This window comes from Aquarana catesbeiana, linkage group LG11 (assembly GCF_042186555.1).
Source record: "Aquarana catesbeiana isolate 2022-GZ linkage group LG11, ASM4218655v1, whole genome shotgun sequence".
NCBI classification, from domain to species: Eukaryota; Metazoa; Chordata; class Amphibia; order Anura; family Ranidae; genus Aquarana; species Aquarana catesbeiana.
Window position 1 is genome coordinate 116,168,912 of NC_133334.1, and position 12,465 is coordinate 116,181,376.

General features: G+C 41.2%; 1 protein-coding gene across 3 annotated transcripts in view; it reads left to right on the forward strand.

Annotated features, from left to right (window-relative positions):
- The window catches only part of EPS8L2 (EPS8 signaling adaptor L2), a 273,304-nt gene that overhangs the window by 240,901 nt on the left and 19,938 nt on the right, over positions 1-12,465 (forward strand). For all 3 annotated transcript variants that reach the window (XM_073604930.1, XM_073604932.1, XM_073604931.1), the window contains 5 exons: positions 2,632-2,740; positions 2,870-2,995; positions 3,368-3,500; positions 9,496-9,673; positions 10,974-11,106. In XM_073604930.1, the coding sequence (XP_073461031.1) occupies positions 2,632-2,740; positions 2,870-2,995; positions 3,368-3,500; positions 9,496-9,673; positions 10,974-11,106 (679 nt within the window). The remainder of the gene's footprint in view (positions 1-2,631; positions 2,741-2,869; positions 2,996-3,367; positions 3,501-9,495; positions 9,674-10,973; positions 11,107-12,465) is intronic.

Consider the following 12,465-nt stretch of genomic DNA (forward strand, 5'->3'; position numbering starts at 1 on the left):
GGTAGGGCATCACTTTATTAGTTTTGTGCTTTGCACTGAAAAGTACCAGAACCAATCTACTGTACCAACACTGAAAGCTTATATTGTCATGGCCCTGAAGGCATTGTATCGTATATGCTAAATCTTATATGTAAGTGTTTTACTCTACACAAGGGTATTTTAGAGCACTCATTTACAGTATCTCACAAAAGTGAGTACATCCTCACATTTTTGTAAACATTTTATTATATCTTTTTATGTGACAACACTGAAGAAATTACACTTTGCTACAATGTAAAGTAGTGAGTGTACAGCTTGTATAACAATGTAAATTTGCTGTCCCCTCAAATTAACTCAACACACAGCCAAACTGCTGGCAACAAAAATGAGTACACCCCTAAGTGAAAATGTCCAAATTGGGCCCAAAGTGTCAATATTTTGTGTGGCTGCCTTTTTTTCCACCACTGCCTTAACGTTCTTGGGCACGGAGTTCACCAGAGCTTCACAGGTTGCCACTGTAGACCTCTTCCACTCCTCCATGATGACATCACAGAGCTGGTGGATGTTAGAGACCTTGCGCTCCTCCACCTTCCATTTGAGGATGCCCCACAGATGCTCAATAGGGTTTAGGTCTGGAGACATATATAATCCAAAAGAAAACAAGCGCGCATCCACTAATTCACTAATATTCAAACAGTGAACATGTATGAAACAATGTAACCATAAATCATCTAAATATCCATGTGTTACCAAATAAACGTGTGTAAAAACAATAAAGTTATTCAAAAAAAGCAACATGAAGTGTCCATGTGAACAGTGATCAATTGTGCTATGGAATAAAATAAAAATCCTAGTATGTGATGGTGGGAATATATAACTGTGTAGAAACAGAAATAAATATATCCAGGTGAATAAAAAAATTATTTTAAAATTAGAAAATTAAAAAATGAATAGTGACAAAACGCAACCCAAAGCGTCCATGTGAACAGTGATCACACCGTGAGACCTGTGATCAATAATGATATAGAACAAAGTCCATATACGTGATAATGTAAGTATAAACAGACTTCTCAACACTTGGACAAAACCCTGAATATTCTTCCAGTCAAGAGATATGTCATTAAAGCCGCTTACCAGATCAGTTGGACCTCAAGTTATAGAGATCATACCGGCAACGATAGCTTTCATCTGTTCTTTAATCCAGGAAATACGCTCTCATCCAGCCTGAATGACCAAATGTAAGTGCTCTTTTCTCCCAGACTTGGATCCCAGGATCAAGGAATAAAGACACCATGAACAGGGTTTCCTCACAAACAATAGTCCTGGAAGTTAGCCACTCAGTGAGGGATAAAAAAGGAGGAAGGCTTCATAGTGCAGATAAACTTCAAAATGGTTTATTTCACTACAGAGTCACTTAAAAAGTCACAACAAGCGTTTCATAGCAAACATAAATTTCATAAAAAACAGGAACAAAAAACGGATAAAAAATAGCAAAAACAGCCAAGGAACAAACCAGCTGGCTGCATGACAAAAACACGTAATAACGGCATGCCTCCATTCCCAGTTGATGCCTTCTATGGAGAAATGCGTCGGGTGGAGTAACTGATTCTGACATCATTACGTTTTTGACAGAACAGGAGAGAAGGAGACCTGCTCTTGTGCCGTGATTGTGCGTGGCCGACAAAGATCATGCCCGCCGGCCATGCGCATCGGGTTCCCCACCGCGCCTGCTATCGCCCGTAAAAGTTCCAGACATACCCATACGGCGATTCGCGGGAACAAACCACTTTGCCGCTGTATCTTTGCGATAATAGTGATAATAAACGCTCTGCTAAAATTATTTAAAAAAACGATTTTACTTGCATGAGCAGTAACTTATCTCCTCTTTGGCTGTCCCCTGCCAGCCCTGTCTGCCCCTTCTTCCTCCCTTGAGTGCGTAGTGTGCTATGGGGGCTCATAGACACACACAGCACTGGTAAGTCACACCCCTGCTCCCTCATTACAGGACTTTGGCTGACAGCAACAGAAGCCTATAGCTCTAGCTGTTCTCAGTGTTTCCTGTGAATCCAGGAAGGGAAAGGAGCCGTGCTGCAGCTGATACAGCGTCAGATTAGTGAGAGGAGTCAGGGCTTTCACACTGGAGTGCTGCACTGGCAGGATGTCAGGAAAAGTCCTGCCAGCAGCTTCTTTGGAGCGGTGAAGGAGCGGTGTGTTTACCGCTCCTCCACCACTGCTCCCCATTGAAATCAATGGGGCAGCACTGGGATACCGCCGGCAAAACGCCGATATTGCGGCGCATTGTGGGCGGTTTTAACCCTTTCTTGGCCGCTAGCGGGGGGTAAAAGCACCCCGCTAGTGGCCGAAATGCACCGCTAATCCGACGGTAAAACACCACTAAAAATAGCAGCGTTTTACCGCCGACGCTATGGGCGGCTCGTGTTTAGGGATGGGAATGAATGGATTAAGGTAAAAAACCTTTTGAGTTTAGAACCGCTTTAAGCCTGTTCCACTCTACCCAAAACTAAAGTTTAATACCAACAATGTTTTTTAATAATGATTAATTGTGACAGGAATTATAGGTAGCCCTAAAAACATATCAACTTTAGGAAAGTTTATTAATCATAGTCTTCTTTCATCTTTCTTTTCAAACAGTTATGAAGCACCACTGCCTGCACAGCCACAGAAATGCGCCAAAATTCGTTACGACTTCACTGCCAGAAATGCCAACGAATTGTCAGTAATGAAAGATGAAGTGCTGGAGGTAGGATTGCTTTTGTGAATTTAATTATTTTCTTTAAATTTCAAAGGATGACAAAATTACTGCAGGCCAAAATGTTGATGCTGCTGTATATTTAAGGTGTTAAATGTGATCTTTTATGTTTTTTTACAGATTCTGGAAGATAACAAACAGTGGTGGAAGCTGAGAAACACCATCGGGCAGGAAGGCTATGTCCCATATAACATTCTTGATGTAGTATCAACGGAAGAAAGCCAGATAGATGGACCATATGGCAAAGTAATAATATATTTATTAAGGAAGAAGGCAGAAGTTGTCCTTAGGGCAACAATACAAATGCCCTCCTACCCCAGTCTTATATAGGATATATAAGAGATAACTGTAATAAGATCTCATGTGCGGATGGCTTGATCCAAGCAGCTGACCATCTGCTTTTCTAAATAAAAAAAAAAATTAAAAGGGTTTAGCCAATTTTCAGATATGTTCTTTTTAGATCTGAAATTTTAAAATAGCTGGATGATGTATTTTAAAAAGTTTAAAATTGTATAGCTAGAGAATAAGGACATTCAATATTGTGGTCATTGTAATATTATAGTGTGTAATATGCATGTTTTTGTTGGTAAATATACATATGTGCTTATGTTGTTCTAGAGTGGAAACAAATACCGAGAAGGAAACCCAAGAAGTCCCGTTAGCCCTGCATTCAAGCTTCCAAGTAGTTATGCTGGAGATAAATGGGGAAGTGAGATGACTGGATGGTCAACCAGTCAGAACACCAAAGAAAGTAAGTTAGGCTTTGATTCTACTGAGCTACACCTGGCCTAACATTTACACCCTGTGTTTGCAATGGCTTTCCTACCTGCTTTTGATTCCACAACCTGATCTAACCAGTGAGCCATATACTTAAAACCCTCCAGAAAACTCCTTTGACCCCTGCCAATCATAAAAATAAAAAAAGACTGCCGTGTTACATGAGACTGCTAGGTTACAGACTGCTAGTAACTGTCCATGTTACAGAGAGACTGCTACATACAGAATGATAGTGGCATGCAAAGAGACTGTACCATACAGACTGATTTATACAGCGATAGCACCAAACAGTGGAGCTGCCAGAGAGACTGTACAATACAGACTGCTCCATACACAAAGATAGCACCATGTGGGGGGACTGTCTGAGAGACTCAAAGACTATGCCACAAAGAATACCATAGATCAGGGATATGCAATTAGCTGACCTTAAGCTGTTGCAAAACTACAAGTCCCATCATGCCTCTGTCTCTGGGTATCATGCTTTTGGCTGTCAGAGTTTTGCTATGCCTCATGGGACTTGTAGTTCTGCAACAGATGGAGGTCCGCCAATTGCATGTCCCTGCCATAGATGATCACTTCAGTTGTAAGAGATTCTGACAGAGACTGACCCATATAGAATGCTAAAGAGAGACTGCATCATACAGACCACCAAAGAGACTACCATAGACTGTGCCAAACGGCGTGCCAGAGAGAATGTATGGCTGTATCATTTACATAAAATTCTAAAACAAAAGCAAAAATTTTAAAGCAAGCAAGAACTTACTTTAAAATTCTAAAGCAAGTTCTGGTTTTGTAATAAAGTGCTTTTTTCACAGTGCTGAGCAAACATGGAAGTGTGTAGTCCAGGGCCAGATTTACATCTTGGGAGCCTAAAGTCAGAGAATTCTGAAGCGCCCCCCACTCCAAAAAAAACCCCAAAAAACTTCTGCAAGTTAAAATTCTCCCCAAACAAAAAATGCAAAAATCCCCCATCTGGACAATCTAAATCCCCCTCTCAGCACATATCTTTGCCCCCCAATCCTACCTTCTAGCTTAAATCACCACTCCTAGCACACATCCTCTTTCCTTCCAAATCTCCACTCCCAGAATAATTCTCCCCCCAAAATCCCCACTCCTAGCACAAATCCTCTCCCCCAAATATCCTCTCCTAGCATAAACCCTCTCCCCAAAACCACCCCACTTCTAGCATAAACCCTCATCTCAAATCCCCCCTCCTAGTGTAAGTTCTCCACCCAAACCCCCCTCCTAGTACAAATACTCTCCCCCAATCCTTCCTCCTAGTACAAATCCTCTACCCCAAATCCCCTCACCCAGCACAAATCCCCCCCCCCCAAATCCCCCTCCTAGTACAAATCCTCTCCCCCAATCCTCCCTCCTAGTACAAATCCTCTACCCCAATCCTCCCTCCTAGTACAAATCCTCTACCCCAAATCCCCTCACCCAGCACAACCCCCCCCCCCCCAAATCCCCCTCCTAGTACAAATCCCCCCTCCTAGCAAAAATCCCCTCAAATTCATCCTCTTAGGACAACCCCCTCCAAATTACCCTTCCCAGCACAGCACAAATCCCTGCTCCACCCCTATTCCCCTACTAGCACAAATGTTCCCCAATTCTGCCCCCCAACACATATGCCCCCCCCCCCCCCATTCCTCCTTCTAGCACAAATCTCCCCTATTACCCTTCCCAGCACAAACAGCCCTCCCCCCCAATCTTACAAGAGTAGTGAGTAATTTTGCAAGTTTATTTCTGCACTTATTACAATTCATTTTTTGCACTGATTGAATTATTTATAGAAAGTGACGCATATTTATTCACTGATAGGGAGTGCCACAATGTTTCTTACTTCATTACATCCACGTGTGGAAATGCATATGAATGTAAGTAGCACCCATTATAGTTTGTTTGCACATAGACACTATTGTTAGTGGTAGTGCAGGTGTTTTCACGATCATAGTAGTGAGAGGGTATAGCTCTCTGTGCCCCCCCATGAACATTGTACCCGCGCCCGTTGCAAGTCCGGACAGGAGAAGTGTCAGCAAGGAGAGAGCTGGGATAACATCGCTTCTCCATACAGCAGATAACACAGGATCCTCTTACATCACACAGTACATGGCTTGATTACCCGTCCCCTACCCACATTTCCAGGAGATGAGCAGTCCTTGGAGGAGCTAGGGGGCGGTTAAGCAAGCCGTTTACCGTCCGATGTAAGAGGATCTTGTGTTATCTGCTGTATGTAGGAGCGATGTTATCCCAGCTCTCACCTTGCTGACACTTCTCCTGTCCGGACTGCGCAGTCCACTTCAGCACTCCCCTAGATCTGGCCATGTATAGACAGGCGTCCCTCTAGGAAGGCCGCCTGTAGGCACATGCCTACAGTGCCTAATGGGAAATCCAGCCCTGGTGTAGTCCCAGTGTTGGCCATATAGGCAGGAGACATCTGGCTCAGTCGTACTGCACAAATGTTGCTTTGTTTCTGCATTTTTGCAGGAACAGTAAACATTTGTCACAGATTCATTACATAGAAAGCTTTCCAGTTTGGTTCTGTATTATCTGTTTCTGACAAGACCTGATTCATACCATTTCATTATTGTACCACAACTTGACCTGTAGCCTGATACCTTTGCTGCTAACCCAAGTATCCTTCGTTTAGCCAACCCATTTTGGAAGACATATTTACCAGTAGTATTTCATGCCTCCCGGACTAAAAGGATTTAAAGTTTTTTGTTAGAAACTTATCAACAACAAATAGAGAGTTTTGCTAACTTCTGCAAGGTTGTATCCCCTGCAGACTAACATACATATACAGTGCCTCCCAACTTTCTGAGAGAAAAAAAGAGAGTCACCACTTAGCAGTTATGTGGACCACAAAAAATCTATGTGCAGAAAAATGATTGACCAAATCCCACAAGTGCTTGTCACCACTTTTTTCTTTTTCAAAATAACAAATGCCATAATTGCATACACGAATTGTAATAGGTTATTTTATTACAGGTACTTATATAGCACAATCAATTTAGGCAACCCTTTACATACTTATTATACATTCTTATCAGTCCCTGCCCTCAAGGGGCTTACAATCTAAGGTCCCTAACTCACATTTATACACACACATACTAGGGCCTATTTAGACAGGAGCCAATTAACCTACCAGCATGTCTTTAGAGTGTGAGAGGAAACCCGGAGTACTCAGAGGAAACCCACACAGATACAGGGAGAACGTGCAAACTCCAGGCAGGTAGTGCCATGGTTGGGATTCGAACCGACGACCCTAGTGCTTGTGGAAGTGCTAACCACTTAGATGGTTAGATGAAAGGTTTTGTGTAGTATAACATTTCTGGTAGATTAATAGTATTTTTTACAGAGATCTATACATCAGACCTAAAAGAAGGACAACTCAGGAGGAAAGAAGAAAAGAGTGATTTGGTTTAAAAAATAGAAAATATCTCCAATGGTTGAGAGCTATTGTACAACCCCTGGGAAAAATTATGGAATCACCAGTCCCTGAGGATGCTCCTTCAGTTGTTTATTGTTGTAGAAAAAAAGCAGATCACGGACATGGCCAAAAACTAAAGGCATTTCAAATGGCAACTTTCTGGCTTTAAGAAACACTAAAAGAAATCAAGAAAAATAATTGTGGCGGCCAGTAACAGTTAGATTTATAGAACAAGCACAGGGAATAAATTATGGAATCACTCAACTCTGAGGAAAAAATTATGGAATCACCCTGTAAATTTTCATTACAAACACTAACACCTGTATCAGATTAAATCTGCTTGTTAGTATGTAGGTAAAGAGGGTAAATCATCACGCAGTGTTGCACAAGATGTTGGTTGTTCACAGTCGGCTGTGTCTAAAACATGGACCAAATACAAACAACATGGGAAGGTGGTTAAAGGGCAAGCATACTGGTAGACCAAGGAAGACATCAAAGCGTCAAGACAGAAAACTTAAAGCAATATGCCTTGAAAACAGAAAATGTACAACAAAACAAATGAGGAACAAATGGGAGGAAACTGAAGTCAACATCTGTGACTGAACTGTAAGAAACCGCCTAAAGGAAATGGGATTTACATACAGAAAAGCTAAAAGAAAGCCATCTCTAACACCTAAACACAAAAAACAAGGTTACAATGGGCTGAGGAAAGGCAATCGTGGACTGTGGATGATTGGATGAAAGTCACATTCAGTGATGAATCTCGAATCTGCATTGGGCAAGGTGATGATGCTGGAACTTTTGTTTGGTGCCGTTCCAATGAGATTTATGCAGACGACTGTCTGAAGAAAACATGCAAATTTCCACAGTCAATTATGATATGGGGCTGCATGTCAGGTAAAGGCACTGAGGAGATGGTTGTCATTAAATCTTCAATAAATGCACAGGTTTACATTGGAATTTTGGACACTTTTCTTATCCCATGTATTGAAAGGATGTTTGGGGATGATGAAATCATTTATCAAGATGATAATGCATCTTGCCATAGAGCAAAAACTGTGAAAAAATTCCTTGAAGACACAAAAGGTCAATGTCATGGCCTGCAAACAGTCCGGATCTCAATCCAATTGAAAATCTGTGGTGGAAGTTAAAGAAAATGGTCCATGACAAGGCTCCAACCTGCAAAGATGATTTGCCAACAGCAATCTGAGAAGGCTGGAGACAGATTGATGAAGAGTACTGTTTATCACTCATTAAGTCGATGCCTCAGAGACTGCAAGCAGTTATAAAAGCCAGAGGTGGTGCAACAAAGTACTAGTGATGTGTTGGAGTGTTATTTTGTTTGTTTGTTTTTCATGATTCCATAATTTTTTCCTCAGAATTGAGTGATTCCATAATTTATTCTCTGTGCTTGTTCTATAAATCTAACTGTTACTGGCCACCACAATTATTTTTCTTGATTTCTTTTAGTGTTTCTTAAAGCCAGAAAGTTGCCATTTGAAATACCTTTAGTTTTTGGCCATGTCTGTGATCTGCTTTTTTTCTACAACAATAAACAACTGAAGGAACATCCTCAGGGACTGGTGATTCCATAATTTTTGCCAGGGGTTGTATATACTGTCCATTAGGCATTGCTTCCGATATGCAAATTTTGTATGTACCAGGAGTTGCCCTTTCCCTTCAGGATCTTTAGTGACAGCAGGTTTGTTGATGTTGTGTTCAAACACTCAACATGAATCCCACTGGACACAATAAATAAGTCAGCCATACACAATTCACAGGCTCAGCACCCAGCCAGCCAATCACCTTTAGGCTGGATTACATTTTCTGCTGCTGCAGATCATAGCACCAGAAGAAATGGGCTGCTACCTTTGCAATGATATGCTGCTGAAGAGCAGTTCTACACACAAAGAACGTTTTAATTACTTTTAGGGCCCATTCATATCACAGTTTTGCATGCACATATAACAATATTTTTTCTACATGTTTTGCAATTTTTTTTTTTGTTGACCTTTAAAAAAGTTTTTTTTTGACACATTGTTTGATAATGAGTGCTGTGACTATTAAAATCAAAGCGTTTTTATTGTTGTATATACCCCTATATGAGAGATCTATCACATTTAGTTTCAGTGATTACCATTTTGGAAAATTGCAACATGTTGCGCTCCATTTAAATGCAACTTCCATTTTCCACCAGCACACTTCAATGCAGCACATTAGTATGAACTGGGACAATTAGAAACAAGGCAGTTTGCCTTGTACTTGCACTGGGGCTGCGTTAAGCAACACAGGCCAATGAAAGTGGTGAGAATGAGCCCTTAGGGAAAGATGGCTTTGATAGGTAGGCATGGATAACAAATAAAAAGTTCACACTTTGGATGCAAGAAAGTCAACAGCAAAGTTGATATAAGATCACATTACAATGTTATAGTTCTTATTATGGGCCTGTAATTTCAGCCTATCATATATTCTGTGACAATGCTTTCTTCCATTGGCTTGTTGTATAGTTCTCAACGTGTTTATTTTATTTCTGCAGAGTTAATTCACCACATGGATGAAGTGAATGATGAACTCTTAAAGAAAATCACGAGTAATCAACCACCTAAACGGAATTTTGTAGCACAAAAAGCTCAGCAAGTACATGTTCCATTAACTTTCCAGTCTGACCCAGAAGAAGTGAAAGCCTGGCTGGAAGCTAAGGGATTTAGTAAACCGTAAGTAATAATCAACTTTTGTATGTGTGATTACAACTTACATGTATCCATGACAAGATCTTACCAGTGGACTAATAACTCTGCTCACACACTTTACACTCTGATTGTACAATCCATGCACAATCTACCTTAGATTTATCAAAGCTATTTAACTTGAGGGCCTACTTAGACAATCGATTCATTTTATATCAGGATACAAATTGCCTCTCTCATAATGATCCTGTCCCTGATGGAGATATTTAATTTACCTTCCCTGGCTTTGATACTACTAGAAAATGGTATCCAAAAGTAATAGCAAAAGTAAACTGACACAGGGTATTAACCCATACCCTCTTTACTATCCTTACATTATATATAAATGTTGTGCATTCCCAGCTAAGGGAGTGAGCTGTCAAAGACACCTCTCGGTCTGTACTAATGATCAGCAACCGGAGGGACCAGTTCCCGATCATGTGACCACTGTGATAACTAATCACAGTGGTCACATGATTAGGCAGACTTTCCCACCTCCTGGGCATAATAACCCATTTAAGGCCTCATGTACACTGCTGCTGGTAAACGGACGTTCAGAGGCAGTTGGCTGCTTTTTCAGCTGTCCCTGAACTCATCCAATGTTATCTTATGTATACATGTACACAGGTTCGTTTAATGTTGTTTTTAGGCAGTTGCGTTTAGAGGCTTTTCTTTGAAGGCAAAAAAATTAATTTGGATGCTGAAGTTTCCGACGTTTCAGACGCCAAGCGCGTCTAAATGCGGCCAAACGCGGGTATCTCGCGTTTAGCCACGTTTTGTTTACAGGCGTTTTTCATTTTTGGCTATTTCAAAAAAAAATATTTTTTTTTTTTCAAACGCTTCTAAACGCAAACACGGCATGAAATCACGGTAGATGTTTTAAACGTGGGTTATTATCTGTCAAGTTAAATCGTTCAGGAGAGGTTGTAAAAACATCCCGTGTACATTAAGCCTAAAGGGACGCTGGAGCGGATGGGAAGGAGTAATCTTGTCTATGAAACCTGTCAGTGCTAGTAGCCTGAGTGGCCTGCACAGTGCCCTGACCTCAACCCGTTTGAACACCTTTGATTTTAATTGGCATGCCAATTGTGAGCCAACATCCATACCTAACCTCACAAATGCTTTTTTTGGCTGCATGAGCACATATATGACAAATAGGATTTACCCTGCAGCTTCTGCTTGCACAGAGCTATGGCGCTTTATATTGTGATTTTAAACAGTGTATATGTTCACACTGTCATGCCATGTCTCCTATACTAGCTAAGGGATGTTTTTTTTTCTCCATTAGGACAGCAAACCAACTGGGCATTTTAAATGGGGCACAGATTTTCTCTCTAAACAAAGATGAGTTAAGGAGGGTTTGTGGAGAAGAGGGTGGAAGAGTATACAGTCAGCTGCTTGTGCAAAAGTCACAGTTAGAGGTAAGTGTCTACATCCATGGAATTATCAGAGATGGTGATACAAATTTTAAAAATATTTTAATTGTGAAAAGAAGCAAATGTGGTAACAAGTAAAATTATATTTTCACATTGTCAATTTACAACATTCCTCACACAGGAGGTAAGTATCAGCTGGACTATTAGATGATAGAAAAAAGTTTGAGGCAGTGTAAATTCAAACTAATCATCTGCATGCAAAAGAAGGAAATGTAACGTTCAATAGAAATCTCAGGAACATGCAGCGTTTCAGTTAAATCAGCTGGTTTCACCACTGTGAGGGTAGACATAAAATGTGAAAAAGCAACAAACAAAAATTCCCAGCTCACTTACCAGCCAGCCTGCAACAAACCGAACTGACCCTGTCTAACAGTTCATGTTAACAACAAGGGCTTTAGTTTGCACACATATGCAAATACATGTGTAAGCTGCAGCGCCTACTTCACGGCACCCCAGTGTACTGCAGTCCTAACTTTATCATTTTGAGAGTCTCCTGAGTTGGAGCACATACTGTATATAATGATTCATAAAGGTTCACTAGTTGTGAATGGGACCTTAAAGTAAAATTGGATTGTTTATACAAGAACAATGAGGCTCCATTCACATCTGTGTGTTTGCGAACGCATAGCAAGTTGCACAGAAAATGCATGCTTTGCCTTGCATTTCAGAAACATGTAAAAAAAGCACAGTAAAAAATGCACCACGTTCCTCTCAAAAAGGTCTGGAGCTTCTTTGGGGCGATCATTGTGCGTAGGGCAGCCCATTCCAGTAAATGAGCTGCCCTAGTCGTGACAAGCGAAAACGCTCCAAAATACCAAAAAATGTATGCGGTAATGTGAGTTCCTGCTATGCAGAGATGTGACTGGGGCTTGACAGCTGAGTCTCTCCATCCACCCCTCCTATGTACTTGTATAAAGCCTGCCATACACTGTGCAATCTGATTCTGGTAAATCTAAAGGAAATTATACAGAGATTGTAGCTGTCAAGCCCCGTTCACATCTCTGTGTAGCAGGAACTCACATTCCCACATGCGTGAACTTAGCTTTAAAAGGATACCTTGCTGCCATTAAGACATAAAACGTGGCCTCTGTCCAAAATTTTAAAGGAGGTATGTCAGGACAAGGGTCTGGGCCTGCAACCTCTGCTGTGTCTGGTGATGTCTCTACTTGCTGAGCCACCTGAGATGCTGGAGAGTTCTCTGCCAAGCCCTTGAACCTTGTTTCTCCAACTTTGAACCATTTGCTCCTCCCATGACCTTCCTGATTTAACCCATGTCTCTGCATTTCCTGTTTGCTCTCTGCAGCCAATATCTCACTCTTGTCGCTCCTGCTGCCATCCATATCT